Source organism: Lontra canadensis, unplaced genomic scaffold (genome assembly GCF_010015895.1).
Source record: "Lontra canadensis isolate GAN:19392208 unplaced genomic scaffold, GSC_riverotter_1.0 scaffold38, whole genome shotgun sequence".
NCBI classification, from domain to species: domain Eukaryota; kingdom Metazoa; phylum Chordata; class Mammalia; order Carnivora; family Mustelidae; genus Lontra; species Lontra canadensis.
Window position 1 is genome coordinate 15216109 of NW_022631032.1, and position 14999 is coordinate 15231107.

The 14999-nt window shown below is 39.1% G+C and overlaps 1 protein-coding gene and 1 non-coding gene across 2 annotated transcripts in view; one reads left to right on the forward strand and one right to left on the reverse strand.

Moving 5' to 3' along the window:
* ACAD11 (acyl-CoA dehydrogenase family member 11) overlaps positions 1-7217 on the forward strand; it is an 88039-nt gene extending 80822 nt beyond the window's left edge. The window contains exons 18-20 of the mRNA XM_032869689.1: positions 5000-5116; positions 5972-6081; positions 6966-7217. Of these exons, the coding sequence (XP_032725580.1) occupies positions 5000-5116; positions 5972-6081; positions 6966-7080 (342 nt within the window). The 3' untranslated portion in view covers positions 7081-7217. The remainder of the gene's footprint in view (positions 1-4999; positions 5117-5971; positions 6082-6965) is intronic.
* A 4507-nt stretch (positions 7218-11724) lies between these two features.
* On the reverse strand, positions 11725-11831 carry LOC116874806. Its single transcript, XR_004384066.1, has one exon. It is a non-coding gene; the product is annotated as a U6 spliceosomal RNA (small nuclear RNA).
* Between the last annotated feature and the right edge of the window lie 3168 nt (positions 11832-14999).

Here is a 14999-nt window from a genome sequence, read left to right on the forward strand (position 1 = left end):
TGCTTGATAGGATTACAATTTTCCTAAATCTGTTGAGGCTTATTTTGTGATCTAATGTGATCTATCCTGGAGAATGTTCCATGTGCACTTGAAAAGAATGTATATTCTTTGTTTTGGGGTGGAATATTCCCTGTATATGTTAAGTCCATTTAATCTAATGTGCCATTCAAAGACACTGTTTCTTTGTTGACTTTCTGCCCCAATGATCATCCACTGATGTAAGTGGAGTGCTATATATATATATATATATATATATATATCCCTTCTTTATCTCTTGGCATGGTTTGTTGTTTTTAAGTAGGCTCCTGTTTTTAAGTAGGGCTTGAATTCATGACCCAGAGAGTTACATGCTCAAACGACTGAGCCAGCTAGGTGTCCCAACAGTTTTTGTTTTATTTTTAATATTTCTATTTTTTTAAAGATTTTATTTGTTTGATAGAGCATGAGAAAGAGAGCACAAGTCTGGGGGCGGGGGGTAGAGGGAGAGGGAAAAGCACGCTCCACTGAGTGAGAGCCCAACCCATATTTTTGAGAGTTGATTTCTGGAGTTTCTTCTGTTCCAAAGACCTATCATCTCTCCCTTTGCTAATACCACACAGTCTTCAGATCAGGTAGTGATCTGATTCCTCTTTCTTCTGTTTCAAATTGTTTTTGTTATTTTAGTTTCTTTGCATTTCACATAATTTTTAGGAAAGGTATATATTTATATATTAGGACAGGTATATTTTTATCCACAAAAATGTCCTGCTGAAATTCAGATTGGAATTACACTAAATCTGTAGAAGAATTTGAAGACAGCTGACATCTGTACTATTAGTCTAACAGTCCACAAACACAGTATTCCTCTATATTTAGGTTTCCTTTTTTTTTTTTTTAATCAATTTTATAATTTTTAGCATTTGGATACTACGCATTTTGATAGATTTGTGCCTTTTAAAAATTCTCTTGTAAGTAGCATTTTTTAAAAATTCAGTTTCCAACTGTTCAATGCTAGTATATAGACAAAAAAATTGATGTTATGTGTTGATCTTGATTTTTCCTAAACTCTATTAGTTCTAGGAAGGTTGCTTTGTTTGGTAGAATCCTAAGGATTTTCTAACAATCACGTTGTTTGTGAATATGGATAGTTTTACCTCTTTTTTTCCCCCCAAACTATATGCAATTTCTTTCTCTTGACTCACTGCATTGGCTAGGACTTCCCTCAATGATGATAAATAGGAGTGGTTAGAGTAAACATCCTTGCTTTGTTCCCAGTGTTGGGGGAAAAGCACTTAGTCTTTCATCATTAAGCATGTTAACTGTAGAATTTTTTAGATGCTCTACATTGGGTTGAATAAGTTCCTTTCTATTCCTAGTTTGCTGAGAGTTTTTATTATGAATACATGCTGAATTTTGTCAAGTGCTATTCTGGATCAACTGACATGATCATGTACTTTCTCTTTTTCAGGCTAATATGGCATATTACAATAATTATTTTTCTTAGTAATTGATTTTTTAATATGAATGAACCTTGCATTCCTGGGATAAATCTTACTTGGTTGTGGTGTAACATTCTTTTTATATATTGCTGGACTTTATTTCCTCATAGGTTTTTGCATCTATATTGGTCTTGTTTATTCTTATCTGGTTTTGGATTAGGGCAATTCTGGCCTCATAAAATGAGTTGGCAAGTGTTTCCTCCATTTCTACTTTGTAGAAGAGATTGCATAGAATTGGTGTTATTTCTTCTTTAATTATTTAGTAACATTTACCAGTAATACTATCTGGACCTGATCATTCTTATTTCAGGAGCTTTTAAACTGTGAATTCAACTTCTTTAATATTGTAGAATACTCTATTTCACCTGCAGTGAGTTTTGGTAGTTTATGAATTTTGACAAATTGGTCCACTTCATTTAAGTTGTTAAATAATGTGCTCTGCACACATGCCTGAATGTGTGGGTTCCAAGGCCCAGATCTGGAGTCAGGGAGCCTCCACTTCAGCTTCAGCTCCAACCTCCATTCCCCAATCCAGCTATTCCCAGAGAGTTCTGCATTGCAGTTTATAGGTGCCTATATAGATTAATAATGTCATTTCCAGTGACTTCTACTTCCAGAAAGATGAAACAGATGTAATTTCCCCCATTCCTTTTGCTGAATACAACTAAAAACCTGGGTATTAGCTATAAAACAAACACTGGAAGACTCTGATAGGTGAAGAGGAGGTGGGAGACTGGCTAAGCTAAAAGAACAACATGGTAGTGAGTTCCCTGGGTTTTCTTTTTGCCTAATACATTCCAGACTTGGAGCTGAAAAAGTTAACAAACTGAAAATGCCTGTGAGCACAGACAAAAATTTTTGAAAAATACCTCCAACAGAAGTCTACCCTATTTAGCTGAAGGTTTGGGTAGGGGGAGCCTAGCGAAACAAAACTTTCAAAAGTCACGAATCACAAGGAAAGAGACCAAGAGAGGAGGGAAGGAGCAAAGAACTAAAAAAACAATGAGAAAACAATTAGCAAAATGGCAATAAGAACATATCTATCAGTAACTATTTTATTTTTATTTTTTTAAAGATTTTATTTATTTGACAGAGATCACAAGTAGGCAGAGAGGCAGGCAGAGAGAGAGGAGGAAGCAGGCTCCCCGCTGAGCAAGAGAGCCTGATGTGGGGCTCTCCCAGGACTCTGGGATCATGACCTGAGCCGAAGGCAGAGGCCCTAACCCACTGAGCCACCCAGGCGCCCCTCAGTAACTATTTTAAATGTAAATGCGCTATTTAATAACATCATAGAGTGATGGAATGGATGAAAAAAAACAAAACCAAAACAAAACAAATTAAAGACCGTTCAATGGGGAAAGGTTAATCTCTATAGTAAATGGTGGTGGAACAGTTGGACATTCATAGGCAAAAAAAATGAAACTTGTCCTAAACCTTACACCTCACATAAAATTTAACTCCAAGTAAACCATAGATCTAAATGTAGAAGGTAAAACTATATAACTTTTAGGAAAAAAAATAGGAATGAGTCTTTGTGACAAGATTAAGCAAAATGTTCTTAAGACACACACCAGAAGCACAACCAATAAGAGAAAAAATTGGCAAATTGGACATCATTAAATTTAATCACATTTGTACTTTGAAAGTTACTCTTAAGAGAATGAAAATGTAACATACTGGGAGAAGATATCTGGAAATTGCCCATGTGACAGTTGACTTGTATCTTTAATAAACAGCTCTCTAGGGGCGCCTGGGTGGCTCAGTGGGTTAAAGCCTCTGCCTTCAGCTCAGGTCATGATCCCAGGGTCCTGGGATCAAGCCCCGCATCGGGCTCTCTGCTCAGTGGGAAGCCTGCCTCCTCCTCCTCTCTCTCTCTCTCTCTGCCTACTTGTGATCTCTGTCTGTCAAATAAATAAATAAAATCTTTAAAAAAAAAAAAAAAAAGAGCTCTCTAAACAGCAGTAGGAGAACAATCCAATTTAAAAAGTGGGGATATGGGGTACCTGGGTGGCTCAGTGGATTAAAGCCTCTGCCTTTGGCTCAGGTCATGATCCCGTGGTCCTGGGATCGAGCTCCGCATCGGGCTCTCTGCTCAGCGGGGAGCCTGCTTCTCCATCTCTCTCTGCCTGCCTCTCTGCCTACTTGTGATCTCTGTCTGTCAAATAAATAAATAAAATCTTTACAAAAAAATAAATAATAAAAAAAAATAAAAAGTGGGGATATGACGTGAACAGACATATCACCAAAGAGAATATATAGACAGAAAATAAGCCCATCAAGAGGTGATCAACATCATTAGTCATAGGAAAATGCAAATTTAAACTACCATGAAATAGCTCTGCACTGTTAAAATGACTAATAAAATGACTCACCTCCTATCTTTTTATGTTTCTGGCTTATATTTAAAAAAAAATACAATACCAGGTGCTAATGTTTCAGAGAGCAGTTGAAACTATTATATATTACTAGTGGGAATGCAAAATGGTACAGTTGGTCTGGAAAACTGTTTGACAGTTTCTTATAAGCATTTACCAGATTACCTAGTAGTTCTGTTCCCTGAATTTGCTTTAAAAAATGAAAAGTATAGTCCTACAGAAACCTGTATGCACATGATTACAGAAGCTCTGTTAATAATCACCAAAAACTAGAAGCAACCCAAATATCCTTCAGCGGGTGAATGGATAAACAAACTGGTACATCCTTACAATGGGATACTACTCAACGATAAAAAGGAATGGACAGTTGTTGGTACACAGAACAACTTGGTCCGTGACAATCAAAAGCATTATGCTGAGTGAAAGAAGCCAGTCTCTAAAGAAATACATACTACATGATTCCATTTACATGACATTCTGAGAAAGGCAAAACGATAGTAGCTGATAACTTACCATCAGTGGTTGCGAGAGTTTAGAGGTCGGGGAGGGTATGACTAAAAAGGGGCAGCAGCTCTAAAGAGGAGATGGAACTGCTCTGTACCTTGATTGTGGTTACAGCAATCTACACATGTGGTACAGTTCATACAACTGTTCATCAAAGGCAAAGGTCATTGTTACTAAATAACACAACAAAGGACTGCGGCACCTTCCCCACACTGACATTGTCCTGGGGATCATCTCAGTTGTCTATAAACAAGTCCACCATCAGATATTTATCCGAGTTTCAATGAGACTATAAGATTAGCACTCAGGAGGGCCAGGGAGGAATGTTTTAGCAATAAGATGGTTGCTCAGTTCAGCCGTCTTGACTTTAGACATCAAGATATCCAAAATAAATTATCTTTCTCAGCAAAGAAAATGTCTAGCATTGTTAACTAAAGTCTGGCAGTGTTAACTTTCGCATTGCTCAAGTATGTGGTTGGCTGGTACATATCAAATAAATGAACTCCGCCATTAAACAACAAAGTAAGGCTTGGGAACAGTCGTTGGCCTAGAGTGTTTCGCCAAGCTACAAGGTCGTGTTAGATGTGGACCTCATGCCAGCTTATCCAGTCCTCCTTTTTGCTGCTCTTTGCTGCCCTGCAGGAGGTTGTGGCTCACTGGATTGCTGAAAGCCGCATTGCCATTGAGAAGATACGTCTGTTGACCCTCAAAGCCGCCCACAGCATTGACACTCTGGGCAGCGCTGGTGCTAAAAAGGAGGTAAGTCCCCTTGGGCCACTGTCTGCCAGGCCTTCTTCAGTTTCTTTCACCCACTGGGCTTTTCAGGTTTTGTGGTGCCTTGATGGTACTCAGAATATTGGAAACAACTTCTGTGATTTTGGTTTCAAGATTATAAATATATGTCACTTGCTAGTTTTCCTTTCACTTGCCTGTTTTAGGGAATGATTTTCAGGATGTAGAATATCTTCAGCATTCTTGAGATGCAGCACCAGGGAGTAGGAAAATCCAAGACTATACACACTTGGAATTATACCCAGTATGTCACTTTCTGGCATGTGGTCTTGGGCAAAGTATCTGACCTTGTTGCCTGTGGCCTAGGGTTCTAGTGAAGAGTGACCAAGGTGATACAGAGTGCACAGCACTTTGCTACCACATGGTATAAATGCTTCATAAAAGATGCATCTCATCTGCTATCTTTTTATGTTTCTGGCTGATATGGAGTAAGAATATAATTGTTTAATTCTAAAAACCAATAAAAATTGCTAAGAGAAAACTGATTAATGAAGGCTCTTGAATTATTTTTATGATCCCTAAGGTGATAAATGTGATTTATCAGCTGCCTTAAATCCTTTTGGAAACAAGGCAAGTCATAAGTAATAAAATATGATTTGGAAGAGACATCTCTTTCCAGAATGTCTATATTGACAGAATTATGGCCATTAGCCTCATTACAATGAATCTCTTTGTTGGCTTCTATCAAAGATCCTGTTTCAGTGATGAATTCATGTGGGAAAGTTCCCTTGTCTCATTTCACAAAGAAAATACAGACTATATCAAATTCTGTCACATTGTGTACAAAGAAAGGAACATTCCTTTTTTATCTTGCTTATGTAGATAGCAATGATTAAAGTGGCTGCCCCTCGGACTGTCTGCAAAATTATTGACCGGGCGATCCAAGTGTGTGGAGGTGCGGGTGTTTCCCAGGATTACCCTCTGGCTAACATGTAAGTAGATGTCACTTAGTAATCATCTACATTTGACAGGCTTGGAATGGAATGGAATTAAAAATCTATAGCTGCCTTGACCCTTATTGTTTCAGAAGAAAACAAAGATACTAAAAGTATAATTCAAGGCTAAATGAGGTAATATAGGTACCAGTACCAATAAATAGTTGCTCTTATGATTACAGTTATCATTTTGCTCAATGATGTCAACTTTTCCCACATTGGGGTTCATGCGCTAGCGAGGAAATGACACTGGGGGTTCACCCTGAAACCAGAATGATGTGACAGAAGCACAGATGGCACAGGGCACCCAGACCCAGGCTTGGGTATGTCCTTAGGACTGTTTGCCCCCTCCACAGGGATGCCTCAGGCCAGTGACCATCTAATGTCCAGATTCTGGTTGCTGGGAGTCAAGGAACACTCTCCAGTGCCTCACTACAAGGTCCCCCTGCCACCTGCTCTCCCACACTGGAGACAAGAGTTTCGTGCCCCACCAGTTTTTCCTATCCATTTTTAACCATAAGAACTAAATATATAGTACTACATATTTACAGTATATAAGTATTACATATTTATACTTCACTCCATGTGGCTTACCTAAGATATCTCTTAGTTCTAGCAACTTCTAGAACCCTAAAGCAAACCAAGACAAAGATTAAGCCTACTGCACTGGGCCATTTAAGATTTCTCTCCCCAAAGTGAGAACTTTCTATGGCATTTCATACACTCTTAGGCTTACTTTCCTTGATTCTCTTTGTGCTCTTTTTATTGTCTTGGCGAGAGTTCAAAAATGAATAGTCTTGGCTTAGAGTCAGTGACTGACATTGAAGTATGATGTTCCTGGTCAATAACTCCTGCCATTCCTGCTCCTTTTGTTTTTCCAGGTATGCCCTAACACGAACCCTGCGCTTAGCAGACGGGCCCGATGAAGTCCACCTCTCAGCAATCGCAGCAATGGAGCTGCAGGACCAAGCTGGAGGCATTAGGTCCAAGATGTAGCAGGTGGCGGTGTCTTGCCTTCATACACACTTCACAGGCTCTGGCATTTGCACCTCGTTCTCGTCTCATGCCAGTTTGAGCACAGGATTAATTACTCGTTTTCATTAAAGATTTAAGCATCTGTTTTGATCATTGGATTTTATGATTTCAAGGGTCACAAAGGTTTAAGTTAAATAAGAAATTCTATAGCTGCCATCGTTCAGTCTATTACCTATGTGGTTAGCCTTTATTTTTAAAACATTCGACTTGTAAAGAAATAAGTAAACTGGAGAGCTGAAACATAGGCATAAAGGTATTTTGACTTTTTGAGTCCCAGGAACTGTTCCATTGAAGTAAATATTCAAGGAATCATTGCTCTGTAAAAAATACGGTGGGATGTCTTTTTTAACACTGGTTTTAGAGGGTGGTTTAACACTTTGTAGTACCACAGTGTTTGCACTGTGGTAGGGACCACTTGAGTCATTTTAGAATTTATATAAGCCTCTTCATAATTCAACAGAAAGCACGTATCCATAAAATCTGAACGCAGCTTAAAGTTTACTAGAAAACATGGCATATTACGAGAAAACATAATTAAGAAAGTTTTAAATTATGTATAATATGTTGATGAGAACAGTGGATAGTTTAAACCATAAGAAAGTTATTTGGTTTTGAGAAGAGAGTACCAGCCATCTGTTCTGAATGCCATCCCGTTAATATCAACACCCTAAGCAAACATCCTGTGGCTCTTTAAATCAGTGCTGCCAGTACAGTGGCCACTGGCCACATGTGACTCTTGAGCACTTTAATTGTGCTGAGTGCAACTGAGGAACTTTTGATTGTTTAAAATTTTAATTAAATATCAATTCTTAACTCAGTTACTAGAAAACTTTTAAGTATGCTAGCAATAATATGGGTATGTGAATTGACCTTTTCAAATGTAAATTTCATGAAATCTAAATATGGAGCACGTGTTTTGGCTGAAAATTAAACATCCAAATTAAGACACAATGTAAGTGTAAAATATGTACCATATTTGGAACACTTAGTGTGAGAAACAGATAAAATATCTCATTAATACTTTTTAAGTAGTGATTTTATATATAAAATGAAGATATAAGGCATACCTTGTCTTATTGTGCTTCACTTTTTGCACTTCTTACAAATCAAACGTTTGCAGCAGCTCTGCGTCTGGCAGGTCAGCACCATTTTTCCAACAGCATTTGCTCACTTTGTCTGTCTGTCAAATTTTGGTAATTCTTGCAATATTTCAAACTTGTTCATTATTATTATATTTGAACTGCTGCAATCTCATGATGAAACTTAAACAGATGAGGAGTTGCTTCTTATCGATGAGCACAGAAAGTCTTGCTTGAGGTAGAATCAACTCCTGGGGAAGATGCTGTGAAGACTGTTGAAATGACAAAGATTTAGAATATGACATAAACTTAGTTGATAAAGCAGTGGCAGGAGTTCAGAGGTTTGACTCCAATTTTGAAAGAAATTCTACTGTGGGTAAAATGCTATCAAATAGCATCACATGCTACAGAGAAAAAGATAATGAGGAAAAGAGTCAATTCATACAGGAAATTTCATTGTCTTGTTTTTAAAAATTGCCCCTGCCATGCCAGGCTTCAGCAACCACCACCTTGGTGATTGAGCAGCCATCAACATCAAGGCAAGACCCTCTACTAGCAAAAAGATTGACTCACTGAAAGTGCAGGTGATGGTTAGCATATTTTCTTAGCAATAAAGTATTTTTTAAAGATTTTATTTTTAGGGGTGTCTGGGTGGCTCAGTCAGTTAAGCATCTGCCTTTAGCTCAGGACATAATCTCAGCATCCTAGTATCGAGCCCCTTGTCAGGCTCCCTGCTAATTGGAGAGTCTGCGTCTCCTTCTCACTCTCCTTCTGTGCTCACTCTCTCTCAAATAAATAAAATCCTTTTTAAATTTATAATTATAACTTATAATTATAAATTTAAAAAGGATTTTATTTTTAAGTAATCTCTATACCCAACATGGGGCTCAAACTCTCAACCCTGAGATAAAGAGTCACATACTCTATTGATTAAGCCAGCCAGGCACCCCTAAAGTATTGTTAATTAAGGGTGTGTACACTTTTTTTTTTAGACAATGCTATTGCACACTTAGTAGAGTGTAGTGTAAATACTACTTTTATATGCACTGGAAAACCAGGAAGTTCATTTGACTTGCTTTATTGCCACATTCGCTTTATTGTGGTGGTCTGGAACCAATCCTGCAGCATCTCTGAGGTATGCCTGTACTCAGTTAAAATATATCATTAAAATTAATTTCTCCTGTTTCTTGTTACCTTTCTGGTGTGCATGCCATTGGACTATTAACTGGTAAAATTTTAAATGTTCCAAGCGTAAGTATTTTTATTTCTAAAAACTTTAAAATTCTCTTCCATTAGTGTCCACATCAGATACATTTATTGATGTCTAGAGATTATTTAAATGTCTTCCTGGAGTGGAGAGCAGGCATTTGACAAAGAGAAACCTGGCTTCTGATTCCTGTGTGTCACATGGGCCTCCTAAACATTTGCCTTTGAGCCTTAACCTCCCTGCCTCTCATTTTTCTTTCTGTACCCTGGGATTAACTATTAAATCTAGAGGACCCTTACCTATGGAGGGTTTTTTGTGACAATCACTGAAGCCATGTAGAAGCACTCAGATATTTCTGAACCACAGTATTTTATAAAGCATCCTCATCTGAAGCAGATAAAATATTATAACCCGAGCTATCAAACCTAATTTCTAGTTTTAAAAGTTGTGACTTAGAAGAAATCAAGATTATTTCTGAACAATTAAAAATAAAGATTATATCCAATACTTACAATTTTGTGATAATTTTTTCCTGTGCCTTTTGAGGAAAACTGGCTAAATTGCTGGTTAACTTCAATTCATCTGTTTTTATCTATGACTGCCCTATACACGACCATCTCTAAGGCAAGTCACTTCATGTGGCCCATAATCACTTCTCTCTCCTACCTTTCATTTATGTAAATACAACATTATAAAGAGTGGTAAGGGTTGTTTTGAAAAGAAAATTTCAGTCTCTGAAGCGTGAAAAGATCAAGGGATGCTTTGCCTCAACCATGGTGAATGAATGGATTGACTCTAAGTGTGGGAGCTCAGAGCCATTTCTAGGATTCTCCTCAGGCTGTCCCTGGGAGTCACTATGCAGCAGTACACCCCTGATGGCCAGCTAGGGTTGGCATGCTCCCTGGTTCCAAAAGGACAGGTTGCCCTGTATAGTAACCACCCAGCGGGAAGGCAGGAAGAAGGAGAGCTTACAGGCAGTGCTTTACCCAACAAGACCTCTCCAAGATTTGCACGTGGTCAGCAGCAGGGAGGAAGGGCGTTGTGACAGCCTGACAGGAAAGTTCCTGTGAGGCTCCCTACAAAAGTGGTGTTGGAAGTTATGGCAGTGCTTGTTCTGGAGTGTAGCTGGTTAAGGATCTCTTTGATAGTTGATATTTTAACCTTAGAAACATACAGCAGAAAGTATGATCATGAAGGAGTGGATTTCCTCGTCAGCCTGTGATTATTTACAGAGGTTTTCCCCAGGTCTGTATCACCCCACCTCTTCCCACAGCTATGGTCTACTTACTTACATGCCCTAGGCATGCCCACCTAGGCAGAGTCCATAGCAGCATTAAGTATTTTATGATTTTTTTTTCAATTATTTTTATTTCAAGTTTTTATTTAAATTCTAGTTAGTAAAAAATAAAAAAAATTCTAGTTAACATATAGTGTAATATTGGTTTCAGGAGTAGAATTTAATGATTCATCCTTACATATAACACCCAATGCTCATCACAAGTGCCCTCCTTAATGCCCATCTAGCCCAGCTCCTACCCACATTCCTCCATCACCTTCAGTTTGTTCTCTATTCTAAAGAGTCTCTTATGGTTTACTGCCCTCTTTTTTTTCCCCTCATCCCCTATGTTCTTCTGTGTTGTTTCTTAAATTGTACGTGAGTGAGATCATATGGTATTTGTCTTTCTCTAACTTACTTCGCTTAGCATAATACTCTGTAGATCCCTCTATGTTGATGCAAATGGTAAGATTTCATTCTTTTTGATGGCTGAGTAGTATTACATCATATATACACCACTTCTTTATGCATTCATCAGTCAGTGGACATTTGGGCTCTTTCCATATTTGGCTATTGTTGATAATGTGGCTATAAATATCGGAGTGCGTGTGCCCCTTCAAATCTGTATTTTTGTATCCTTTGGATAAGTACCTAGTAGTGTGATTGCTGGGTCGTAGGGTAGCTGTATTTTCAACTTCTTGAGGAACCTCCATACTGTCTTCCAGAATGGCTGAACCAGCTTGCATTCCCAGCAACAGTGCAAGAGGGCTCCCCTTTCTCCACAACCTCACCAACACCTGTCATTTCCAGACTTGTTAATTTTAGCCATTCTGACTGGTGTGAGGAGGTATCTCACTGTGGTTTTGATTTGTATTTCCCTGATGATGAGTGACGAGCATCTTCTCATGTGTCGGTTAGCCATGTGTCTTCTTTGAGAAAAATGTCTGTTCACGTCTTCCGCCTGTTTCTTAACTGGATTATTTTTTGGGTGTTGAATTTGGTAAGTCTTTATAGGTTTTGGATACTTACCCTTTTTTTTTTTTTTTAATATGAAAGACTTCACAAATTTGCGTGTCATCCTTGCACAGGGGCTATGCTAATTTTCTCTGTATCGTTTCAATTTTAGTATATGTGCTGCCAAAGCAAGCACTCGGATACTTACCCTTTATCCAATATGTCATCTGCAAATATCTTCTCCTATTCCATAGATTGTCTTTTAATTTTGTTGTTTCCTTCACTGTGCAGAAGCTTTTTATCTTGATGAAGTCCCAGTAGTTCATTTTTGCTTTTGCTCCCCTTACCTCTAGAGAGGTGTCTGGTAAGAAGTTGCTGTGGCCAAGATCGAAGAGATTACTGCCTGTGTTCTCTTCTAGGATTTTGAAGGTTTCCTGTCTCAAATTTAGGCATTTCAACCATTTTGAATTTAATGTTGTGTATGGTATAAGCAAGTGGTCCAGTTTTGTTCTCCATGTTGCTGACCAGTTTTCCCAACACCATTTGTTGAAGAGACTGTTCTTTTTCCATTGGATATTCCTTGCTGCTTTGCTGAAGATTGTCTGTAGAGTTATGGGTCCATTTTTGGGTTTTCTATTCTGTTCTACTGATGCATGTATCTATTTTTGTGCCAGATTTTTGTTTTGTATGTATCTGTCTTGATGATTACACCTTTGTAATAAAGCTTGAAATCTGGGACTGTGATGCCACCAGCTTTACTTTTCTTTTTCAAGACAGCTTTGGCTATTTAGGGTATTTTGTGGTTCCATACAAATTTTAGGTTTGTTCTGGCTCTTTGAGAAATGCTGGTGGTATTTTGGTAGGGATTGTATTAAATATCTAAATTGCCTTGAGTAAGCACTTAAGCATTTTTCTTAAAGATTTCATTTATTTATTTGAGAGACAGAGAGCACGAGCAGGGAGAGGACAGAGGGAGAGGGATAAGCAGGCTCCCCACTGAGCAGGGAACCCAATGTAGGGGTCTATCCCAGGGCACTGAGATCATGACCTGAGCCTTAGGCAGACACTTAACCAACTAAGCCACCCAGGCACCCCAATATTTAAGTATTTTAATAGAAAAGTTGCATAAGCCTTACAAAAAGAAAAAAAAAATTCTCATCCTTTCATGAATAAGCTACAACCAATTCTGAGAAGTTCAGAAGGAAGGCACTTTTTACCCAGGCTTCTGAAGGGATTTAAATTGGTAAAGGTCTTAAGTAAAGGATATTATAAGGTGAAATGTATTTAAGAAAATGTCTGCTATGGACAAATGCCCTCTTTCAATGAAGGCCAGGTAGCCTTGGCCAGTCTTCTCTCTTTCACGGGCATTTGATGATCCCTCCTCAAGGAGCAGAGAACAGGGGGTGCAGACCAGTCAGTGGGCCTCCTATTAGCACTTTGGGCCAGTGTTTGTCTGTTGCAAGTCTTTTCCATCATTTCTTTTGCCTGAATCACCATGGTTGTCTGGGCTTCTAGATTGTTCTCACAGCAGTCAGCATGACCCTCTCAAAATGTTTCAGTGGTTTTGCATCTCATTTAGAATAAAATCCAGAGTCCTTGTCGTGGCCAACGAGGTTCCATCTGCGCTTGTCCCCTGACACCATCTGAGCTCATTCCCCTGGCTCCTTCCCTCCATCCTGGCTTCCTGTCTGCTGGAAGTAACCCCAGCTAGGCCTCTGAGGCTTGGTTCTATACTGTTTTCTCTGCTTAAAAAGATCTAACCTGAGATTTCCAGATGTCTGCTCACACGTCCCCTTAGCAAAGGCTCCTTTCTTGAGCACTTGCTCTAAATCAGCTCCACATACTTTGTCATTCTCCACCTCTGTATCTGCCATTCTCTCCTCTCAGTACTTAACACCTGACATATTTTGTATTTGCATATTTATGGTCTACTTACTACTTTGTAAACACCACTTTTCCCCTGCTGTAGTCACTTATTTCACCTATTTTGTGTGCTGGGGGTTCCCCTCAGTCCTCAGAATGATGCCTGGCCTCCAGTAAGCACTCAAAAAGAGATTGAATGAATGAATGGGCATGGATGGTCCCTGAATTGCAGTCAGTAAGGGGGCAAAGCATTTCTTTATAGGCCTGCAGACAGATCAGAGCAGAAGCTTAAGCTCCAACGCACGAATACAGACCTAGAAGGGGTTACAGGAGCTGGAGAGGACATGGGTGCCCCAGCAGTGGGAGGTGCACAGCAGTTGGCCAAGTCAGGTGATGAAATGTTGAGTGAGTATTTAATAATCCAGGGGAATGCACACACTTTTAAAACTTTCCTGCTTTCCAATCCAATCTAATCAGCCAGAGTGTTGTGACCAGCTCTTGGTACAAAGGGAGGTCAGGACTCCAAAGAAAAATAAAACCAGTGTTGGTGATTGCTAGAATTTCCAAGTTTCCAAATAAACAGGATTCTGAGAAATGTCCTCACTTAATTCAGGGCAAAGAGCGTTTAGGGTTTGTGACCCTTCCTCAGTATTTTTCTTTCTTTTTTCAATATCTCTCCTTACGTGTTTGTCCTGAAGAAAATCCACACACATTCTAGTGTAAGTGTGTGGTGTGATAAGCTCTGTGAAACAAGGGCTTTTCTCTGCCTTATCTTCACTGAAAAGATGTGAATAAAGGGTGATTATCCTGGAGTGCTGCCTCTCCCTCAGGATAGCACTTCAGCAGCACTCCTTCTCTCCTTGGGCTGATGGCTGCCACCACCCCCGGGAAGACTCCTGTTTGACTTTTTGAAAACAGGTTGAGGTGGAGATTGCAGATACCTCTTTCCCCCAACACCTTACCTCTGACTTCAGTTTCTACCATTCTTTTTCCTTACCCAATCAACCACATTGGTTTTCTGCTGTTTCCCCAGTATCCCAGATTTTTTTCCTTGAATTAGAAATATTTGTTTCTTGGGGCGCCTGGGTGGCTCAGTGGGTTAAAGCCTCTGCCTTCGGCTCAGGTCATGATCTCAGAGTCCTGGGATCGAGCCCCACATCGGGCTCTCTGCTCAGCAGGGAGCCTGCTTCCTCCTCTCTCTGACTGCCTCTCTGCCTACTTGTAATCTCTGTCTGTCAAATAAATAAATAAATCTTAAAAAAAATATTTGTTTCTTATTAAAATAGGGTCTTCTCATGAGGATAGAATGTGCAAGAGAGGCTTGCTGGGTTTTCTCATCCCAGCAGGTTGGCTGACCATTCAAAACTTTTCTCCCTATGTAGGAGGGAAAGTTCTCCACCTACTCCTAGGAAATAAGACTACTCTAATTTTACTTTTGATTATTTGCATGCATTAAGAAAAAAATAAAAATAAAACTATTAACAGTCTATCTGTCCCTGGT